This window comes from Tasmannia lanceolata, unplaced genomic scaffold (genome assembly GCF_043159265.1).
Source record: "Tasmannia lanceolata isolate RefF3 unplaced genomic scaffold, GAP_Taslan_0.1 ptg000006l, whole genome shotgun sequence".
Taxonomy (NCBI): Eukaryota; Viridiplantae; Streptophyta; class Magnoliopsida; order Canellales; family Winteraceae; genus Tasmannia; species Tasmannia lanceolata.
Genome location: NW_027518683.1, coordinates 19,032,172 through 19,053,747, shown reverse-complemented (window position 1 = coordinate 19,053,747; position 21,576 = coordinate 19,032,172). Strand labels below are relative to the sequence as shown.

Below are 21,576 nucleotides of genomic sequence, written 5' to 3'. Positions count from 1 at the left end.
CGTCCCCAAAGTCATCGAAATTGTCCACGGACCTGGGTTTGAGCCGCGAGTACCAGTCCCTCGCGGCTCCGGTCAATGTGGTGGGGAATGCCCGGCAAAGGAATCCATCCGACGCCCCGTGGAGGAGCATTGTAGTCCTGAAAGTCTCCAAGTGGTCCACGGGGTCGGTGGTCCCGTCATACTGCGAAATCTGCGGCATCTTCCAGCCCGCGGGGGCTGCCGCGCTGAGCACTCTGTCCGAAAATGGAAGAGTGCTTGTGAAGATCCGGGAGGCAGGCCGGCCCTGCTCTCTGGCGATCTCTTCAATCCGGTGGTCCATCTGCTGGATCCTTAGTAACATCGGGTCGTCTCTCTTCTCTGCCCGGTGGACGGGCCTCTCTCTTCTTGCCGGCGAGCTCATAGCAGAGCCAGACTAACTGGCCGGACTCCTTCCCCGGTGCCGCGATCCTTCTCCGTGCGCGGGGTCTCCCCTGCTACCATGCTTTTGTACGGAAGGAGATCGTGACCGGTGATGTAGGCGAGGCTCGGGGCGCACATGCTTGTCCCGGGAGAGGTGATCTCGTCTTGTGGAGTGACGAGTCTGATCCCGGGGCAGGGGCGTGTGCTCTCTGCGGGAGCTTCCCCTTCTCTGGGTGGGCTGAGAAGCCTCGACTGGGTGCTGCTGGAGTGCGGGGGCCGGATTCTTGAACTGCGTAATCACAGCTGTCATTTCTTGGAAAAGGGCCAGCATCTCCCTTGGGGTCGGGGTAGGGTCTGACCGGTCCGAGCGAGTCGGACTTTGCTCCCCGACCGCCCCGGCCTCTATCTGCGAGGCCAGTCGCTCGCTTCTTCCTTCGCGGAGGGCCGTAGCCCGGGTCGTCCGGGAGGTTGGCACATACTTTCCGTTTTTCCCTACCATTGCTTGAGTGAGGTTCCGAACAGCTTTTTGTTCCGAGGTCCCACGGATGGCGCCAAATCTGTTAGGTCTAAAATTGGTAACAGGTTATGGTAGGGCCGGAAGGGCTGATCTGGCACGCCACAGCTGGCGAGCAAGGCGCTTTCCTATCCTGCACAAGACACATAAGGTCAGAAGGCCGAACCGGGGCGGTTGCTCCGGACGGACCCTTCGACACTCAAGTCAGTATGAGCAGGGGTCATAAGTCCGAACAGCAGAGGACCAGGTAAGTGCCTTGAGTGGTGATTTTTGTTCACCCACACCTTTGAGCAAGTGAAGGCTATTTATAGTGATCCTGAGCCACCTACCAGGACAGGTGGTAGCCCCTGTGTGGACCAGGTGTCATCCCTAAGAGGGACAGGTGGAAGTCCCCGATTGGTCCAGGTGTCATACCTAGCAGGGGCAGGTGTTGGCTTTGCAGTGGTCCCTGTGAGGGCCACGTGTCAACAGCCGATTGGTTGCAGATTTTGGACCCCATCAATAATCATAGAGGTAGAAAAGTGGTTTAGTTTGAATGTGCTCTACAAATTTCAGAAAGACAGAGCAAATTAAACATATGTGAACACATGGGAGAAGAGAGGGAGGATGTAAAACGTTAAAGGCCATCTTTGGTAACTATAATTTTTTTTTCGTGATAAATTAGTTTCTCAAGTGGTGACAGAGGAGTAGTGAGGATGGGAGGAGAGTGTTGAGAGGGCACTAAGTAGTAGAGGATGGGACGTGGCTGAAAAAACTAGGAAAAAAATCAATTATATCTTGGGTAGAGTATTTTGTGGCTAATATAGAACTTTCTAAAAGATTTTAAAAAAGATTTACTTTGAACATTTTCAGGACTGATTGCAAAGGCTAGGGCTGCAACTCGGTCGGGCGGGTCGGGTTTTCTCGAACCCTACCCTATGCGAGAAATTAACTCGGGTTGGGTTTTCTTTGAGAAAACCCTAGGTTCATAAACCCGACCCAACCCTACCCAAGATAAAAAATGATAAATTTCCACATAAAAAATCTCTAGATCTATATCATCAAGTGTATAAATTTAAAAAGAAACTATTTTTTCACATCACAAACAAGATCAGCCCAACGAAAACAATTATATCAATTTATTAAAAAAAATAATTTGTCATGTTATTCAAGAAGTATTTAAGAAAGTCACAGTACACCTATAAGAGTCGGGTCGGGTTTCGGGGTTTTTTTTAAACCATGTATATGCCTTTAAACCAAGCTTGAGTCCAAGATTGAGTCGGGTTTTAAATGTAAAACCCTACCCTACTCAAGACTCATGTTTTCTAAACCCCCGTGTTATATTTGGGTCCACAACCCAAGTTGCAGACGGCTACTCATATTGGCCTTAAAATATTTTGATAATTGCACTAATTCATCTTGTCTTTTATAATTTGAATAGTGTTCAAAGGTTATTATGGTTTGCAAAAAATGGGTTCAAACCGACCCGAGTTGCACCTCTCGGACTCAATGAGGCCTTATTCGGCCAAATCCCTTTCAAAACATACCGTACCCAACAGGGTCCCAGCCAAGTCCCATACCTGTTTCATACATCAAAAGCTTGCTGTAGCTCCTTTGATCTTGCGTTTTCCTTGCGGTTTTTAATCCGCAGCATCTTCTTCACAATCTTCAGTTCTAAATAGGCTCGAATAATCCTCTCCCCACCACCTAGAGTTTCGACGATCATGCTCTGTTTCGATTTTGTTCCGTAGATGTGCTGCTTTCGACACGTAAGCCTTTAAACCAAGCTAAAATCAAGAGAGCAACTAAGTATTATTCCTTGAGAATTGTATCAACGAATTGCAATAATAGTTGTTGTGATCCTAAGACACTAGGATCACTTTTATGCCCTAGGTTTCTAATTTTTTTTCTTTTTTTTTTCACCATTTGTTTGATGATTTCTACCGATTTTTTAAGTCACTAGGTCTGTGATTTCAATCAACCATTTCGCGTCAAAGGCGAAATTCAGCTGAGTGATTTCTGGGTTGATTTTGGTTTTTAAACATTCCTGTATGCAAATATTCTTTTCACATTGAATAATCTATTAGTAACTGCTTTGGGATCTTAAGATAGGTATTCAGATGTACTGGAGGTGCAATTTGGGGGTTTCTATAATTATATTTGTGTTCTTAAAACCCTGAATTCACTAAATTGCAATTTGTGTGTACAACTGAAGGCACCCATTACATTTTTTTTACATAAATCTGAATGTATTGGTTGGGTTTATACATTTTCTCTTGTTTCTGTATTGAATTCTGGATTTCTGCTAATTTCATATGTTCTAGGTTCCTATTTTAGCCTATACATTGATATCATCTCAATTTGGAATTATTTTATTTTATTTTTGGGAACTTTCTAGAGTTGAGACTTTTTGAAAGTGAAGATGGATGCTGGTAGACATGTATTTACAGTTGACCTCCTTGAGAGGTATGCGGCAAAGGGCCATGGACTTATTACATGCATGGCTTCTGGAAATGATGTCATTGTATTGGGAACGAGTAAAGGATGGGTTATTAGACACGACTTTGGAGTTGGCGATTCTTTTGGTATGCTTTACTTCCTATCTCCTTTACTTGATTCTTTCTTAAAGGTCTTATCATTTTTGTGTGACTAGTTATTTGGTCAGGTAACACATCTAAGAATTGCCATTAAAGGAACATCAATATGAAGACCCACAAAGTATTGCACTGCCTCAATATTCTTCATGTCTATGTTTGTAAAGCATAACAGTGGCTATTGATACTATAGTTGGATGTCATAATATTGATAGTCATCTACAGAGGCAGAGATTGGCAGAGATTGGTGGATCAAAACATTGGGTGTGAGACCAAAAATCCCAAATATGGGTTTTAGAAGAGTTTGTTCACATGACCATTCAAAAAAAAAAAAAGAAAAAAAAGAAAAAAGATAAAGATTTCATACACATTATAAAATGTACTTTGCAAAAATTGCACACACGACAATGGCTTATAGTGATACACACATACATTTTAAAATTTGTAACAGGTATATTATATACCCGAATATGAATTATGCACACAGATACTTATCTGTGTATGGATGTATGTGTGTAACATGAGTAAGATGTGTACTATATATGAATACGTTTGCTTCTAAATTGTCAATTCCGTTCTACTGACTGTTCTGTTTTCACTAGGATTGGAACATTCCAGTCATTTCTATGTTACATTTGCAAAACAATCTACAAAATTTGGAAAAGTAATTTCTAGAAGGCCATGTCATCACATGTTAGAACCATGGTTATAAATTTTGGCCGAAATACCGAAATTTTGTATTTCAGTTGGGACCGAAACCGAAGTCACCCAAACCCGAAATTTTAGCCAGAGTACCAAATTTCGGCCTACATTTTGGTAATTTTGGCCAAAATTTCAGAAAAATGTGATTTTTTTAAGTTTGTTTACAAAATTTCCAAAATTTCGGCCGAAATTTTGGTACATTAATGAAATTTGCTTTGATTTTTACCGAATTTTTGCCAAAATTTCGGTTTGCCTATATAAGAAACCGAAACTGAAATTTAAATCCATGGTTAGAACTTAGAACATTGTCATCAACATAGACTATAGGAAATGTAATACTTTTTTCCCTCTTCACAAACAATGTATGATCAGCAAAGCTCATCTCAATTCCTAGAAGGCCACTAATGAATTTTTGTTACCAAGTTCTAGATGATTGTTTCAGTTCATAAATGGGCTTTTTCAGTCTATACGCCATCCATTTCTCCCCTTTGAGGAATAAATCATATGAAGGACTCATGTAGACTTCTTCCTTCCACTCCCATGAATAAATACATTCTTCACATTCAACTGATATAGAGACCACTTCTATTCTACTACTCCTGAGATAATTACTCACACAGTTTAACTTGGCAACATGAGCAAAGGTCTTAACAGTCCCTGTACTTGTTGTACTTAGTGACATGGACTCTCTCCTCTTGGATAATAGCATGAACAATATTATCTTTTCTTTTTCTACACTCCATTGGAGGATAGTTGGGAATGGTCTTACCTTCACTGGAAAAATATGGTCTATCTTCAATGAATGTAACATTCATGGAGACATACTGATTCTTAGTGATAGGTTCGAGACACTTGTACCGTTTTTGTGAAAGATAGTATCCCGCAAAAACATAATCAATCTAGGAAACCACTTATGTCCTGTTGGATCAAGGTTTTGGACAAAACACACAAAACCAAACACGAAGAGCGATACTAGAAGTTGAACGTCCTACAACAAGACAAGTAATTGGAGATTTATACTTTAACACAGAAGAGGGCAAATAATTAATCAAATAGTATGTAGTGAGGATAGTATCACACCCATAGTTGCCAGAAACTCCTTGGGCGGGTGGGAAACCCGTTTCCCCTAAAATGCGTTTCTGGCGGTTGGGAAACTCGTTTCCCCTAAAATGAGGGAAACACGTTTCGGAAACGTTTCCAAAATAATACAAAATTGGAGAAATATTTCAGAAACACATGGGAAACATATGGAAAACTTATGTAAATAATGTGTAATTGCGTAATAAACGTATGCAACACTCGTAGAAAACGCATATGAAACGTGTAGGAAACATGTGTGGAACTTACGAAAATCATTTTGGAAAAAACACATCATTTCCTAAGACATTTCTCGTATGATTTTCTATCGTTTCTTGTTTCTCGTTTCTCGTTTCCCCTGTATTTTTTTCCATGCGTTTCCCATTTCTGTTTCACATTTCGTTTCCCGTTTCCGTTTCCGTTTCCCACCCTCGTAACTATGATCACACCAATATCGTTTAGGTACTCGCATCTCGGTCAGAAGGGCACGAGCGACTCAAATGGCGGTGTTTCCGCCATAGTTATAAAACTCCCCCGCGTCATTGTGGACTCCTTCTTGTCGGCTTCCTTATACCTTGGCCGCGTTCCGCGTTTTACCGCCGTGTTCTGCGTTTTTCCCTACAGAATCAATAAAAACTCCTTTGACTCTCTCGAATTATGACCACATCAACCGAGTACTTGGCCGCGTCAACCGAGTACTCGACTGTGTTGTGCCGACTCGACTAGGATTTTCTTCTGCCGCGTTCTGCACCGCATCCGCCTTTTTAAACACTGGTTTCCTCTCTGCGACATCATTTTACTGTGGACGGTTTTTTGAGAATTGTAACAGTTTTTAACAACTAATCAGAAGTGTAAAATAAGGGGAGGAATGCCATTGTTAAAGCAATGGGGGTGTGGGTATCATTCTATGTCACAAATATCTCCAATATTTTCAAAATATAGCGCTTTTATCACGAGATTTTGATAAAACGACAAAATCCCAAACTATCCCGAGATTTAAAAAATATAGCGATATTTTCGTTTTTATCATAAAATATTCCGATAATATCCCGATATTATCCCAATATTTTTATGATATTTTTATTTTATATTTTTTCTTTAAATTTAATATTTATATATATTTTTAAAATAAATTATTTTTACCGTTTATTTCCCGGTATAAACCTGAAAAAATTAATAAAAATTAATATATCCTGCGATTTTCCCTTGCCGAGAAATTCCCGAAAACGACATTTGTGACATAGGTATCATTTACCTTTAATTTTATTCTGGTCCTGACGATGGAACGTTACTAGAGACGTGCTACACCTGCTTATTTTCTGCTCCATCTTTTCTAGTTCCGGGGACTTTTTATATCCTTCTATATTCTGCATAGAGCATTAATCTTCACAGGATTAATGTTCTATGCACATTAATCTTCACAGGAATCCTTCAAAAAAAAATAAAAATAAAAATTCTTCACAGAAGTCACTGATCAATCTCTCCTTGTTCTTTTCATTGCAGATCTTGACCTCTCTGCTGCTAGAGCAGGGGACCAACCTGTGCATAGAGTCTTTGTTGATCCAGGAGGGAGCCATTGCATAGCTACCGTTCTTAGTAGCGGAGGTGCCGAAACATATTACACACATGCAAAGTGGGGCAAGCCTCGTATTTTGAACAGATTAAAAGGTCTTGTTGTAAATGCAGTTGCCTGGAACAGACAACAAATCACGGAAGGTCACTACAATTGTTGATGATGTTTTAGCTCTTCTTTTAAATGTCGGCAGGGGGAGGAAGATTTCGTATATTGACTCTCATTTCTGTTTTATCTGATTGATCCAATCCCAGCTTCTACACGGGAGGTCATTCTCGGTACAGATAATGGCCAACTTTATGAGATTGCTGTTGATGAAAAGGATAAAAAAGAGAAGTATCTAAAATTGCTATTCGAACTAACTGAGCTTCCAGAAGCCTTTATGGGTTTGCAAGTATTAACCAAAGTCATGCTTTTTGTTTCATCGCACAAAATTATTTTCATTTTTTTGAATGGGTACCGAATTTATTTTTATTTAGATCCAATTGCTAGTGTTTATACTGATATTCCTTACCTATTGTACAGATGGAAACGGCTAGTATCGGTGATACATCACGGTATTATGTAATGGCTGTTACTCCTACGCGACTTTACTCTTTCACTGGTATTGGCTTGTTGGAGGTAAGTGTAGCTGATCTTATACTAGGTCCCTAGATGGGCTGTTGCTAACTTGGCCTTGATTGCTGCGCCATCTCTATTTTGTTGATTTTATGCATTTGCAGTTCATATATGACGAATTAGATTAGGAATATTCATAATTTTTATGGTGGTACATTTAGGTTACATAAATTTGATATGATTATTTGATATTTGTACAAATTGAAAAAGAAAAGAAAACAAAGAAAAGTACCACTAGACAAAAGGAAAAAACGATTACTGTCACTGCTTGACTGGACTTAGTAATGAGTGAGGACCCTTATTCCTAATTGCCCCTCCTCTCTCACTGTTGGACTTGACTTAGTAATGAGTGACGACTGGGGACCCTTCCTCACTGCCTCTCCACATGTCCTTAGGTTATACTACTGAATCTTCTTGGTAGAGGCATTGATGGGACATTTGCATGTGGATGTTATCATAAAGAGGTATTACCAGATCTTAGAAGCTTGGTCACCCACTTTTAGGAATTTCTGAGACCGCTCCCAAAATTGAATCACTTAAGACTACCTTCAGCTCCTCGTTGCTCCCATCCCAATCCTTGCTTTTGCCTCCTCTTCTGGCTTCTAAGGCCGACACTCGTATAGGGCAGAAAATTATCTAATATTCCAACTTGCAAGTTAAGATATGATGAAGCTGCCATGTTTATAAGTCAAGTCTGTCTATATATCATTCAACGGTTGCCATTTAGTTTTTGCATTTACCATTTAGTTTTTGCATTCTCTTATTATTAATCGTTTGTTTTATGCTTGAAAATGAAGCATATTTTTTCTTGAGTATTTTTTTATAGTTATGCTTTTTCCAAAAAGAAAAAGAAAAAGAAAAATTGTGAGGCTTATACCTCGCTTGCCAGCAGAGGGCTAAAGATCATGCATTCACATTTCACCTTTAAAAAGATTGGTGTCAATATAATATTTTTTCTAGAGTATTTTTTTATAGTTAAGCTTTTTTTCAAAAAATAAAAATAAAAATAAAAATTGTGAGGCTTATACCTCGCTTGCCAGCAGAGGGCTAAAGATCATGCATTCACATTTTACCTTTAAAAAGATTGGTGTCAATATATTTTGGTAGTGTCCCTACACGGATTGGAAGTGATGTAGGGAACACTTACACAATGCACCAGTGTTTTAAGGGTTAAAGGTGGTTGCCAGTTGTGTTCAGCCCTCCCAGGAGGCGGGATATAACGTCACATTTTTATTTGTTTATTAATTTTTTTTTTGAAAATGGTAGTCAATAATATTAAAAGAAAGGACCGAGATGGTTAAAATACAGAGAGAGAACGAGGATACATCATCATAAAGAAGACTACAAAGAAAATATCACGGCGGGAGAGAATTAAAGAGAGCTAGAGAATCCTTGAGAACTCCTTCTCTAGCTAAACTATCCGTAATCTGATTAGCCAAACATAATTAAACTCTATCTCCATGGCTTTGACCCGAATCAAACATCTCATCAAACATCTTGTCAAATCTCCAGGGAGGTTTGTGAGTACCTTTAAGCCAACTGATAACATTTGATGAATCTCCTTCTACCACTATATTATCAAGGTTCTTTTTCTTAACCAGCTCCAAACCTTGATAAGCAGGGCGCACCTCCGCCTCAGAGGTGTCAGCTGTCCCAATAGGGCCTGCATAGGCGCATAGAACCGCTCCATGCTCGTCTTTGAGAACATCCCCAACTTCTGCTGGACCGGGGTTCCCCAAGCTAGAGCCATCAAAATTAGGCTTTAAGGAACCCAGTGGAGGGGGCATCCATTCTTGGATCGCCTTTTGTTTCCTCCCCCCACTAGCACAAATATCCTTCAACCTTTCCCAAAGGTTGTAGGCAGACACAAATTTAAATGAGGGGAGAGATTTTTTATTTGTTTGTTATTATTGTTATTGTCCAAGAAACATGAAACTAGGAAAAAAGAAATTTTTTTAAAACACTTGTTCTTCTTTTTTTGAACAGACAGCATCAATTCACATTTGTGTTGTGCAGAAAATAGATGGAGAAAAATTGAATGATGCATAAACTTCCTTTAGTTACAACATGGTAGCTTGCATATAAACTTACACATTGTGATAGAGTTGCTTCTTCTTGAACTTCCATTTAAATTCATAGCTTGGAACCTAGAAATCTGTTTGTCAATGTTTCTCTTGACTTGATGCTAGCGTCCAGAAAATACTCAGTTAACTACTTGTGGCTGTATATGCTGTAGTCATAATGGTGCCGGATCCTTGTTTTGAATGTGTTATGGTATTGATGTTGGCAAGTTTTTGTAGACTGTGTTTGCTAGCTACTCAGATCGTGTGGTGCACTTTATGGAGCTTCCAGGAGAGATACCAAATAGGCAAGTGCTTTTCATGCTTATATTTGAAGTTGTGTAAACAAAACGGAAAAGGATTTTAATATGTTTTTTTGATTTATCATGTTGTTTGTATGGCGTATTTCAAGTTGTAGTGTGCTTGAAATGGAAATAAGTCATCATAGTCCATTCTATTGCTCAAGAAGAATAAATTGCAGTAAATTAGGCAATTAAGACAAGGCTTGCCAATATGGGCCTTGGATTGTGGTTTATGAAACAATTCTGAATGTCGATTAGAAAGAGGGATACTTTTGTAGGATTTAGATTGTGCTTTGAGTAACGCTAGATATTCAGTAATGTGTCTGAAAGTTTCTATCTTTATCCGTTATGTATATTAAAAATAATGATGAATAGCTTCAGCTTACAGAACTGCTTCACTTGCTTATGAGATTTTTAAAGCAGGGTGAAGCCATATTACAGAATCAATCACAACATCCCCATTTGAAAAAGAGCTTTTCTATGCTATTTCATCTGCTAATCTTTTTAAGATTTCATTTTGTTTGCATGAGAATGGGAAGCAGTTCAATTCCTGTATATATCATGTTAATGTAGTTTTTGGGCCCTATCCAAGTCACATCACGTTAATTGTTTTTCTTCTTCTTGATAATGTGTGTTTTGATAGCTTTTTATATAGCAAAGCCATGGTTCTACTGTTTCTTTGTTGGGGAGTCCTAATAATTCTTGGTAAGGGATTGTTTAGACGGTTTTTGAAAGATGATTCTTCCTACAAGTTTTGAGAAGTTGTGTAATAATTTTTTTTTTCTTTTTAAATTTTTTGGAAAGTTGTATAACTTTAAGATAAGTTTGGTTCTAACCATGGGCAGGATTAGAATAGATCAATTTTGTGATTGTAAATAGGTTTTGAGGTTGATTTAGAGAGTACATATACTTGTTTTGAGATTTGTGAAAGGTAATTGTTGGGAAACTTCTGAATTTGAGGTGTCCATTGGAGTATAGCACAATGCTCTTAAGTTGCATGGGTGCTGTCTCTCGTTTTACTTAATTCTTGTTATTTATTTACTTTCTTGTGGATTAAATTAATTTCCCATATGCTACAAGATACTTCTGACTGGGCGAAGTACCCTTGTCAGACAAGTATCAGATTCTGACCCTTCTAGATTCGGTGTGACACTACTTGATGTCTTTTATCTAAATTTTTGAATACCACTAACACATTTACTGTTACCACAGGTTTTAAATTTTGTCCTTCCTAATATTAATTTATGTTGAAAAAAAATAAATTTAGATTTACAAACCTACTAAAGTTGTTAATATTACCTTATATATATATTAATATTCGAAGTTTGCTGAGTTTGACCCTTGGTACCCGTCTAAGATTTAGACATTTGTACCCATAGCCATGTAACATAGCATTTCCTCCTTCAGATGGTTTGATTTTCTATCTCAAAATTATAAATAATTTATGAAGGTTGTTTGCAATTTTACAAATTTTTATATTAATTTCTGACTGTAATATATAAGGCCTAGGTTTCAATGCCCTTCTTTCAATCCTATCCTCAAAATAAATTCTGACCCAATGAATCTCTGAAATTGCTTTTCAAAAAAATAAAAAATAAAAATAAAAAAATGATGAGATTGATACTTGATTAAATCTTCATTAATTTAGAGGAACCAATTACTGTGAGACTTACCAACGTGCTTCCATGATTATATTTTCTCCTTGGTTGTTAGTTGTGACTGTCTTCCAAAATTTTCTTGTCAGGTCAGGAGTACTTATCTGAAACTAGTGTTGGTCAGTCTTATCTGGTATCCTCTACCATTGAAATGACTTGACAATTCTGGTAGATGATAAGAGTTTATGGAAGATATTTTTCATCTATTGGTTCTGTTTGTTCTTGCTGGATGTTTCATGATGTTCTATCACCCATTTATCTGCTTCCTTTCTTCTCAAAGGATGGATACACCTGCTATTACTTGCTATTAATTAAACTTGACGTCTCTCACCTTCGCTCTTATTTTCCTTGCAGTGAACTTCATTTCTTTATCAAGCAAAGAAGAGCTGAACATTTTGCCTGGCTTTCTGGGGCTGGTATCTATCATGGGAACCTTAATTTTGGAGCACAGCATAGGTAGAACATTATCTTCTACCCTTTTTTTCCCCCTACTCAGATCGCAATTTTCATAAATGTGTGTACTCTTGTAAGTACTGCTGATTATTGTTATGGTAGTGTATAGCGGCAAGAGAAACCTGTTATCCGTTTATACTTGATATTCATAATTTGTTTGCTTTTAGTCTAGTATTGATCACTGTTTTGTGATGAGCACTACTTATTTCCATTTGTTTTTGGAAATTTCTCAATTAGTTCAACCAATGGAGATGAAAATTTTGTGGAGAACAAGGCCCTGTTAGACTATTCAAAATTGAGTGAAGGTGGGGAAGCAATTAAACCAAGATCTCTTGCAGTGTCCGAATTTCATTTTCTCCTTCTTATTGGAGATAATGTTAAGGTACGGACATTAAAACTGTTCGTTTCTTATTTTTACTTTTTGACTGGGACACAGTCATTATACACTCCGATTCTTTGCCGACAATGAGACTTAGGCCTTCCAAGCAAGCCTTTAGTTTCTCATCTTCGTGAAGTGCACAAAATTTTCAATTTAGAGCAGTGAATTGGTGATTATATATTTGTTATTGATGTTTCTGTGCTTATTATCTGACGAGTATGCCATCACCTATTGATTCTCTTGGACGTGTACCAGAGCACAATTTTAGATAAGCCCTTTGGAATTGTTTTACGGAGACCTTGCAATGTTTTGCAGGTCGTCAATAGAATTAGCCAACAGATCATCGAGGAACTTCAATTTGACCACGTTCCGGATCCAATTTCAAGAGGGATCATTGGATTGTGTAGTGATGCCACCGCAGGATTGTTTTATGCTTACGATCATAACTCAATCTTTCAGGTTACCTCATCTGGTTATATATATATATATATATATATATATATATATTAGTTTTTTATTGTGTTTAACCTTCATAAAATTTGAACTTGTTGATGTTAACCATGTTTCAGGTATCTGTTCATGATGAAGGCCGAGATATGTGGCAAGTGTATCTGGACATGAAAGAATATGCTGCCGCTTTAGCGCATTGTCGTTATCCTTTCCAGAGAGACCAAGTATATTTAGTACAGGTAAGAGTTACTGTTTTTGTGTATAGTTGCATGTATTCCCGCCATTCCATATCTTCAATTGCGATCTATTAAATTCCACACTTTTTCGATCTTGAAAAATCTTTTGCTGATTCCCTCATGAAAAGTCAAAATTCAACAATTAATGTTAGGTGTTCTTTTGTAAATACCTTAGTTCTTTTTTAGCAGCATATGATTAAAACAATTGTGTTAGTGTTACAGGCTGAAGCTGCCTTCTCTGCAAAAGATTTTGTTAGAGCAGCATCATTTTACGCAAAGGTGAGATATATTTTTCTGGATTTATCTGTGTTCTCACATTGGAGTGTGAAACCTTCTGATATAAATTGTTTCCTTATTTCATAAACATTGGAATGTGAAACCTTCTGATATAAATTGTATGTATGTGTTTGAATTTTCCCTCCTGTATTACTTTTACATGTTGTCATCTTGGTTGTAATTTCTATTGCATTAACATGGTCATACTTTGTTCAACTTGCTGCTCTACTAGTCAAGTATCTTTCTTTGTTCTCTCATTCTTAGTAATGCAAATCACTTCCCAAGAACAACGTTTAAAACCACATAGGGTTTGTCATTGATTAACATGTCTGCTTTGTTTCAGCCCGAGTCAACCAAAACTTGTCTGACTCGTCCACGCTAACCAAAATTTTCCTGGTAAAGCATTTGTAGAAAAGCTGAGAAATACCATCTCGAATACGGCACGATTTGCATCAAATGTTAAGAAATGATGCAACGAAACACAATCACGCAAGAAAAAACAAGATTTACTTGGTTTCCAGCTTACCTACCAAAAAAAGGAAAAAGGATTTACATGGTTCGGGAGTGTGCCTGCGTCCACGGGAGAAGAGTTTTTACTATTTTGGTCTTAGGGTCACTGACTCTCCTCTTCGCCAAGAAAGGACAAAGAAAATCTCACAATCCCTTAACTCTAACATGTGACTTACATATCAATGCCACCAAATGAAGAAATTTACCGAAATACCCCTTTAGTAAAACACAAAAAATAAAATTAATCGAAATACCCCTTTAGTCAAACACAAAAAATAAATTTTCTTCTGGGGCGCTGCCCCGGAAACCCCTACAGGGCAGATTGCCCCTTGCACCCTCAGCTAGCTGACCATGTAGCTCAACCTGTGTGTGTGTTGCTCTCAATGGTCCGTTGGAGTCGTGTATAATGCGATAATACAAGACATCTGCACAACAACATTAACTTGCCTATCCTTTCCCAATTTTCCTCAATAGATTTCCTATTTTTGAATGGTAAAATGAATTCTATTAAAAGTGAAGGTAGAAAGTGATTGAGATGGTCACAACAAAAGCGCAAAAGAAAAAAATACCGCAAAGATCATAATGGGGCTGATCATAATGGGGCATCCATAATTGCAAAAGAATCTCTAACTGCAAAACTGGGCCTAAAGATGCCAACACGGGCTAAAGGGTCATATTCTGAATTAGCCACTCTCTGGGTGTGGTAGTGAGGAAATCCGACAAATTTTTTTTTTTTGAATGGCAGGAAATCCAACAATTTTCAATACAATCAAGCACATCTTCAATGGAACTCCTTGTTAGATTGCAGCCATAGAATCACATGAAAGGACTGACCTCCCTGATCTAAGGCTCAAGAATGATGAAGTCAAGACATTAATAGTACACTTCAGTGCCAAAATCTCCGCTTCACTAGAACCTTTGAACACCACCGGCCTGAAGAAAGACAACCTGACAATGCCATTATGGTCCCTAATGCCATTGCCACATCCTTTGCCAGCCGGCCCAAGGTTGTCGATGCTATAACCATCAATATTTTGCTTAGTGGCTTTATTGGGACGGGGACTTCAATGGGAAATCGGATTTTCAATCAACACATAACTAACTAGATTGGTAAAATTTTTATGATCTATGCAGACAAGGGAGGAAAAGTGTCATATAGTACACCCCTACGTGACCGGCGTGGGGTGGGTTTTTTTTTTCGGGGGTTGGGAATTGCAATCGATCTAATTACCCATGAAATGAAAATAGAGAGAAGATGAAACTCTTAACTTGATCAGGCAGGAATGGTTAGTAAATCAAGAATTGATCAATAGATGACAAATTGATTCTTCAGCAGGGAAGCACATAATGCACCAGTTGGTGATGAACCAACTATGATGGATGAGATGATTCGCTGTTAAAATCTTATCCAGACAAGCTGTCCAGTTGAAAGAAAATGATCTCGTCGAGATGTATCCCTTAGAGCACCATTTCCAATTATGCTTATCCTTACCCTCATGCCTGATATAAACAAAATTCATTCTGCCCCATGATCGTTGCCCATTCTCACGAATGATCAATTGATCCTTGGCATTCCAGGAGTCGTATTTAGGGTAACACTCCCAAGGAGGAGTGATAGTACCCTTATCAATTGTGACCCTCTGGTTACACACTTGGAGACAGAAACTTCTGAAATCAGTGTCTCGTAAGAAACTGTTGAAATTTTTTGTGGAAACCCAAAAGTTCTTCATCATGTTTTGTACTGCACACAATTGCATGTGTGGTGAACTTTTATCTTGAGCTCTGGATAGTGAAGCCGTGAGAGCAGAGTAGTCATCTGTTTATCAGTACATTCATATCTTCACTGTTTCTTGACTGGTATAAACATATTTCAAAAGAAACGTGCTTATATTTCATGTTTGTGAGATGATTTGGGATGTCTATGTAGTTTTTATTTATTTAATTATTCCGTTCTTATGTTAATTTTATATATTATATTGAAGGATCATTGGTGTCCATATTATTTCTTACATTTGGATGCTGCACTGGATTTCTCATATTGCTTCAGCATATTTTTTGTTTTTTGAAATGGAGTTTGCTTCAGCATATTATTCATGCAAACCTTTTGAAAAGAGTTAGGCTGCCTTCCCAATATACTAGTCGTATCTTGTCTAACTATTTCAGTGTTCAATAATTACCATTTCTCTTGGGCTACATTGGTGCACTTCTTGTGATCGAAGTCATCCCCATGGAACTACAAAATAACTTCTTTGGCAGGTCTTGAAACATTTGCCTCAAATTTATTAAAACTATATTGGTTGAATACATAAATGTTCAAATCTTTTTGAAATAACAAATTTATTAAAACTATATTGGTTGAATACATTACCGTTCAAATCTTTTTGTAATACAAATTATGATACCTTGTGCAAGGATGTTGAAACTGTGCTCTTGGATATTGTTGCTTCTTATACCATATAGGAGCTATGAAGTCATTTCTATGGAGTACCATAGACTAATTTAGAGGACATTCTGGTAACAGTCTTCATTCATTTTCTGCAGATGAACTATATATTATCATTTGAAGAGATCACTCTGAAGTTTATTGGTGTGAGTGAGCAGGTGCGTAGGGGGTTCCTTCCTGTTTTAAACACTGAACTCTGCTAAACAATTGATCTATATATATATGAATATCAAAAGCATCACCTCTTACAGCTAGAATATTGGAAACCTACTGAAGTGTTTTTTTGAAGACTAGAGTCACTAGCTATCATATATGTATGTATGTATTTATATATGCTGTCCTTAAGATATATGTTGTGGCTTAAGAAAATGGTCCTCATGTCACTCACATTCATTATTTGCAGACCATAATGCTAGTCTCTTGGAGATACCCCTGCATTTTTCTTCAATTCTATCTTGATGCATATGTGCTGTCTTGTTGCTTTCCTACAAATCACTAGATGAATGGAATGCATTAGCCAATTTTCTATTTTGAATATATTCTAAAATTTCGTTTTCTGGGAATTGAACCTTTTAAGTAGTGGTGCAACTTGGGTCGGGTCGGGTTGAGCTTTTGCTGTAAAATGAATTGGAAACAACCCGAACCCGACCCGATTTTAAGTTAAAAAGCTGAACCCGAATTCCTGAAACAATTTTGGAGGATTTGAAACATGCTTTCTTGATTTTTGATATCGATGGGAATGGATCGATTTCGGCTGGGGAATTACAGAAGGCTTTGAGGGGTTTGGGAGACGAGATTTCTCTGGCGGAATGTAAGAGAATGATTAGTGGCATGGATTCTGATGGAGATGGGCTCATCAATATTGAAGAATTTAAGAATATGATGACCCGTTCAATGCCTCTAAATCCTTTGCCGAAGGTTGAATAATGAAATTTCGATGAGAAGATTTGGGAATTTGAGATTATGGGGATTTATTCTTTTCTGCTAACGACACCGATCAAGATCAAAGAATGACAATGAGTCAATGACAGTGTTTTTTTTTTTTTAGTTCGTTTACTTTCCTTTTTTGTACAGTTATTTGCATTAATTTTTAGGAGAATGGTATTGATTGATGGTTAAAAAAAATAAAAATTCTTCCAGTCTTTAATCATTGCACTCCTTTTATGAAAGAGAATTATCTAAAGGCCAGTACAAATCTACAGTTTTCCATTTGAGAATTTCATATGCATATGTTTGTTAGATCAGTTCAAGTCTTGGTTGTGGTATCCCTTGCTTTCTTCCTCACTGCTGCATATGCTGATGTATATTTAGTAGGGAATTCCTTATTGGTGGTTTGGAGTCTGATGTTGGCTCAAGTTTTGGTTGCGTGAAATTATTATTATTTAAAGCTTTTCATTATAGTTTCATATGGAGAAACCATAGTTGCCGGAAACTTCTTGGGCGGGTGGGAAACCCGTTTCCCATAAAACGCGTTTCTCGCGGTTGGGGAACTCGTTTCCCCTAAAATGAGGGAAACACGTTTCGGAAACGTTTCCAAAATATGATACAAAATTGGAGAAATGTTTCTGAAACACATGGGAAACATATGGAAAACTTATGTAAATAATGTGTAAACACGTGATCAACGTATGTAACACTCGTAGAAAGTGCATATGAAACGTGTAGGAAACATGTGTGGAACTTACGAAAATCAATTTGGAAAAAACACATCATCCTAAGACGTTTCTCTTATGATTTTCTATTGTTTCTCATTTCTCGTTTCCCCCGTATTTTTTTTCATGCGTTTCCCGTTTCCGTTTCACGTTTCGTTTCCCGAATTCCTTTCCCACCCTGGTAACTATGGGAGAAACTCAAGACTAAGCAATGTCTATACGTTATAAATAGAGTTAGTAATATTGATTAGTAGCACACAACTTTTGGATCTTTCTTCTATTGCTTAACATTCACACCATTCAAAAAAAAAAAAAAAAAAAAACTAGCATTCATTGATTTTCAGTTTTTCTATGAATACATCTATTGCCTTGACTAGGCATTTTCTCCAACAAGCCTACAAAACATGGTGAAGGGAGGACAGAAGTAAGGAAATGATGCAGAGAGAAATCTGGATGTTTGTTTAATTTCCCTAGGTTGTAGAAAAATATAATTTTTGATTTTATTGTTAGTTCATAAGCTACATCTATTGAAATTTTAGTCTGTTATGGGTACACACGTCTTTTTGTTTTCATCACGGACTAATAACTACTTGGCATCCATGAGTTTGATCTGTTGGGGGAAAGAATGGAAGCAGGGATTGACAATTAGAGGGTAGATACATTGTGTTTCCTGGAAGGATCATCCTTCTGAAATCCTTTGTCCAAAAAGCTCGAAAGGATTCAAGGAATTTCCCTTGGAATGATGAGCCTCCACTCAGAAAAGTTATTCTAAGTAACTTGTAACAAGTGTTCCCGAAGCAGCAGGTTGTTGAGGCATCAAATGTATTATGATTTATGAGGCAAAACTCTGCTCCTCTAGCGTTAGCCTATTTTTTCTTGAGAGGGACCAGTTTTCAGATTTGAATATTCTAAAACACTCCCACATGGTTTCTTATGTCTCATCTAGCATCATATTTCCTGTGATGTACATATTATTTTGAGAGGTTTTCTTCTAATCATTTTTCTTATGTTGAAGTTCTAAGATTAAATTGCCGTAATTTTTTTTCCTTCATTCATGCTCAGTTTTGATAATAAGCAATTTATATCCTTTAAATCTGACAATTTATAAATCTAGCAATCCTATTAATCTCTGATTTGAAGAGTGGGCCACAAGCATCTTGATTTAAGAGACCTACTTTATTAGATTTAGGACTATGAAATTACTTGCGTCGTCTTCATTTTCATGCTATAGATGATTCATAACATGACTTTATTCTTTCCTTTGTTTTGAAGTTCAAACTTTTTTAATTTCAATTAAAAGTTTGTTTTTTTGTCCTCCGTACAGGATGCTCTAAGAACATTCTTATTGCGGAAGCTTGATAATCTTGCAAAGGATGATAAGTGCCAAATAACTATGATTTCCACATGGGCCACGGAGTTGTACTTAGACAAGGTTTTACTTCTGAAATTATTCAGCACTTGTGTTAGTTAAATTGATTCGTAACTTGCTTTCTTATCTTCTGCATGACTAAAGCTGTGTACCATTCCATAAGAACTTTAAAAAAAAATTGCCTAGTTGATCTTTTTAACAGGACTTGAGATGTATAAACAAGTTAAAATGCAACATCTATGAACTTTTTTCAGATTAGTTAATTGTGATTTCTATATCACCGGTGACTATATGCAGTTCAATCAGTATGGTATATAGCATATTGAACTACTGAGTATAACTTGGCATTTCATTTCATGAAAACCTCTCATCAGTCATTAATGCCAATTGGAATGAGAGGGATGGTGGACCGTGACGAGACACATCTATTCAAAGTTTGCATATGTTGAGAATTTAAATTTATACTGTATTATTCTTCTGTTCTTTATATTTTTTGTATATATAATATTGTAGAAGTTATGTTTCATCACACTTTGGTTTGCCTTCCTGTATATATGTAAGAACAACACTATTATCATTTGCCCAACTGGTTGGTGCATGGTTGCCTTCAGTCCCTGACATGTTAGAGATTCTTCTTGTTGGGGAGTCAGTTATGGATTCCTTCGCCTTCGCCAAGGGTGATGTAGGATGTTTCTTTATCCTTTTTTTGTCCTTTATATGTTTACAGTATTGATGAATGTGTCCATCTTGATATGGAAATGCTTGTTTGAGATATGCTGTAATCAAATTGTTATGGTGGAGAGTGGGGAGTGAAAACACCAACTCTGGGGCGATCCAGTCACCCGGAGAAGAGAAGAGTTGCACTAAGATACGAAATGCTTGTCTCGAATATTATGGGTTACACAGATGGGTCCTTCATTCTTACTCTACTTTTGTGTTCTTGTCTCGAATATTATGGGTTACACAGATGGACTCTTCATTCTTACTCTACTTTTGTGTGCTGAAGTTCACCCTGGAGGATATTATACATTAAATGGCAGGTATATCTTGGGTGGCATTGTAATGGCTTTGGATTGCATATTTGATTTTTGTAGATCAATCGATTATTGTTGGAGGAAGACAAGGAAATTGTCGGTAATATAGCCTCTGAAAATGAGTACCAATCTACGATTAAAGAATTTCGAGCCTTCCTCAGTGACTGCAAGGATGTATTGGATGAGGCAACAACAATGAGGCTATTGGAAAGGTATTCTTTTATTGTAGTTTTTTCTTATAAGGTCTAATCTTATTTTTAACTGGTTACAGTACTGATGTTTGCAGATGTACTTATCTTCCTATCCCATAGTTGCATTTCTGTATTTGTGAAGTATTTCTGATTTTATTGCATTGTTTCTAGTCCATGTTAGTGGAATAACATTGGATTAATGACAGAACTGGCCATTCAATCTCACTTTCTTCTCTTCTCTTCGGGGTTTTGGCAGCTTTGAAACGGCTTTCATCGACCCCACATTACACCCCTTCTCATGCGCTTTGTCTCCTTTCTCTTCTAGGGGAACTCCCCCTCCCCTCTCTCTCTATGCACAAACCCTAGCCATAACCCTGAGAAGTTAATCACAAAGATGACATTGAAAACAGTTAAAAGATGGAGATACATTTATTAGCGATAACTTTAATTCTAATAAACTTCATTACGAGCAGAAATTGGAGTACCAATCACCAGATTCCATGATTAGGGCTCAGATTTTTGCCCATTTTCTTCACATCTGGTTCATTTGTTGTTGAAGATCTGTTATTTTTTATAAAAAGTTTCCAAGAAACAATATTTTCTGACTGATTTTTGTAAAAATTGACAGAAACAGAGGGGAGAGGGGGGGGGGGGGGGTTCTTAACATGGAAGCACCATTTAATACTATTGAATGAAATGGTAACAAAGCCAGACTGTGTTGATAGCTTATTGCAATCTACATAGGTTGCCATTCATCATCATGTGACACAAAAACAGGCACTGGTAGATTAAAAATGGGAATTGACAAAATGATTGATTGAGAAGGGAAAAGGTGGAAACAATGTATAGGTAAAGAATGCAAGAATAAGGGGTTTTCTCAAAAAGATATTCCGTTCTTCTAGATTTTATCCCTCTTTCTTTAGCTTTTGAAAGAAGAAATGATATTGAGATGGAACTAATAGTAAATTTGAAAATGCATCTATGAGTCTCACTTGTCCAAAATTATAATTGCAAATATGTCATGGATTACATTGAAACACAATTTTGAAAGGTGGTGTTCCCAAACTAAAGTGGTAGCAAGATGGAATCCTCCTCCTAGAAACACCATCT

General features: G+C 37.5%; 1 protein-coding gene across 2 annotated transcripts in view; it reads left to right on the top strand.

Moving 5' to 3' along the window:
• Positions 1-2,431: 2,431 nt before the first annotated feature.
• Positions 2,432-21,576, top strand: part of LOC143880015 (zinc ion binding protein) — a 63,981-nt gene continuing 44,836 nt past the window's right edge. The window contains exons 1-14 of one of the 2 annotated variants that reach the window (XM_077382762.1): positions 2,432-2,661; positions 3,291-3,477; positions 6,769-6,981; positions 7,093-7,232; positions 7,364-7,459; positions 9,757-9,824; positions 11,828-11,929; positions 12,164-12,308; positions 12,621-12,764; positions 12,875-12,994; positions 13,214-13,270; positions 16,319-16,378; positions 19,197-19,304; positions 20,336-20,487. In XM_077382762.1, the coding sequence (XP_077238877.1) occupies positions 3,315-3,477; positions 6,769-6,981; positions 7,093-7,232; positions 7,364-7,459; positions 9,757-9,824; positions 11,828-11,929; positions 12,164-12,308; positions 12,621-12,764; positions 12,875-12,994; positions 13,214-13,270; positions 16,319-16,378; positions 19,197-19,304; positions 20,336-20,487 (1,568 nt within the window). In that variant the 5' untranslated portion in view covers positions 2,432-2,661; positions 3,291-3,314. Of the gene's footprint in view, positions 2,662-3,290; positions 3,478-6,768; positions 6,982-7,092; positions 7,245-7,363; positions 7,460-9,756; positions 9,825-11,827; positions 11,930-12,163; positions 12,309-12,620; positions 12,765-12,874; positions 12,995-13,213; positions 13,271-16,318; positions 16,379-19,196; positions 19,305-20,335; positions 20,488-21,576 lie in introns of both variants that reach the window. The other variant, XM_077382761.1, reaches the window with a different exon arrangement.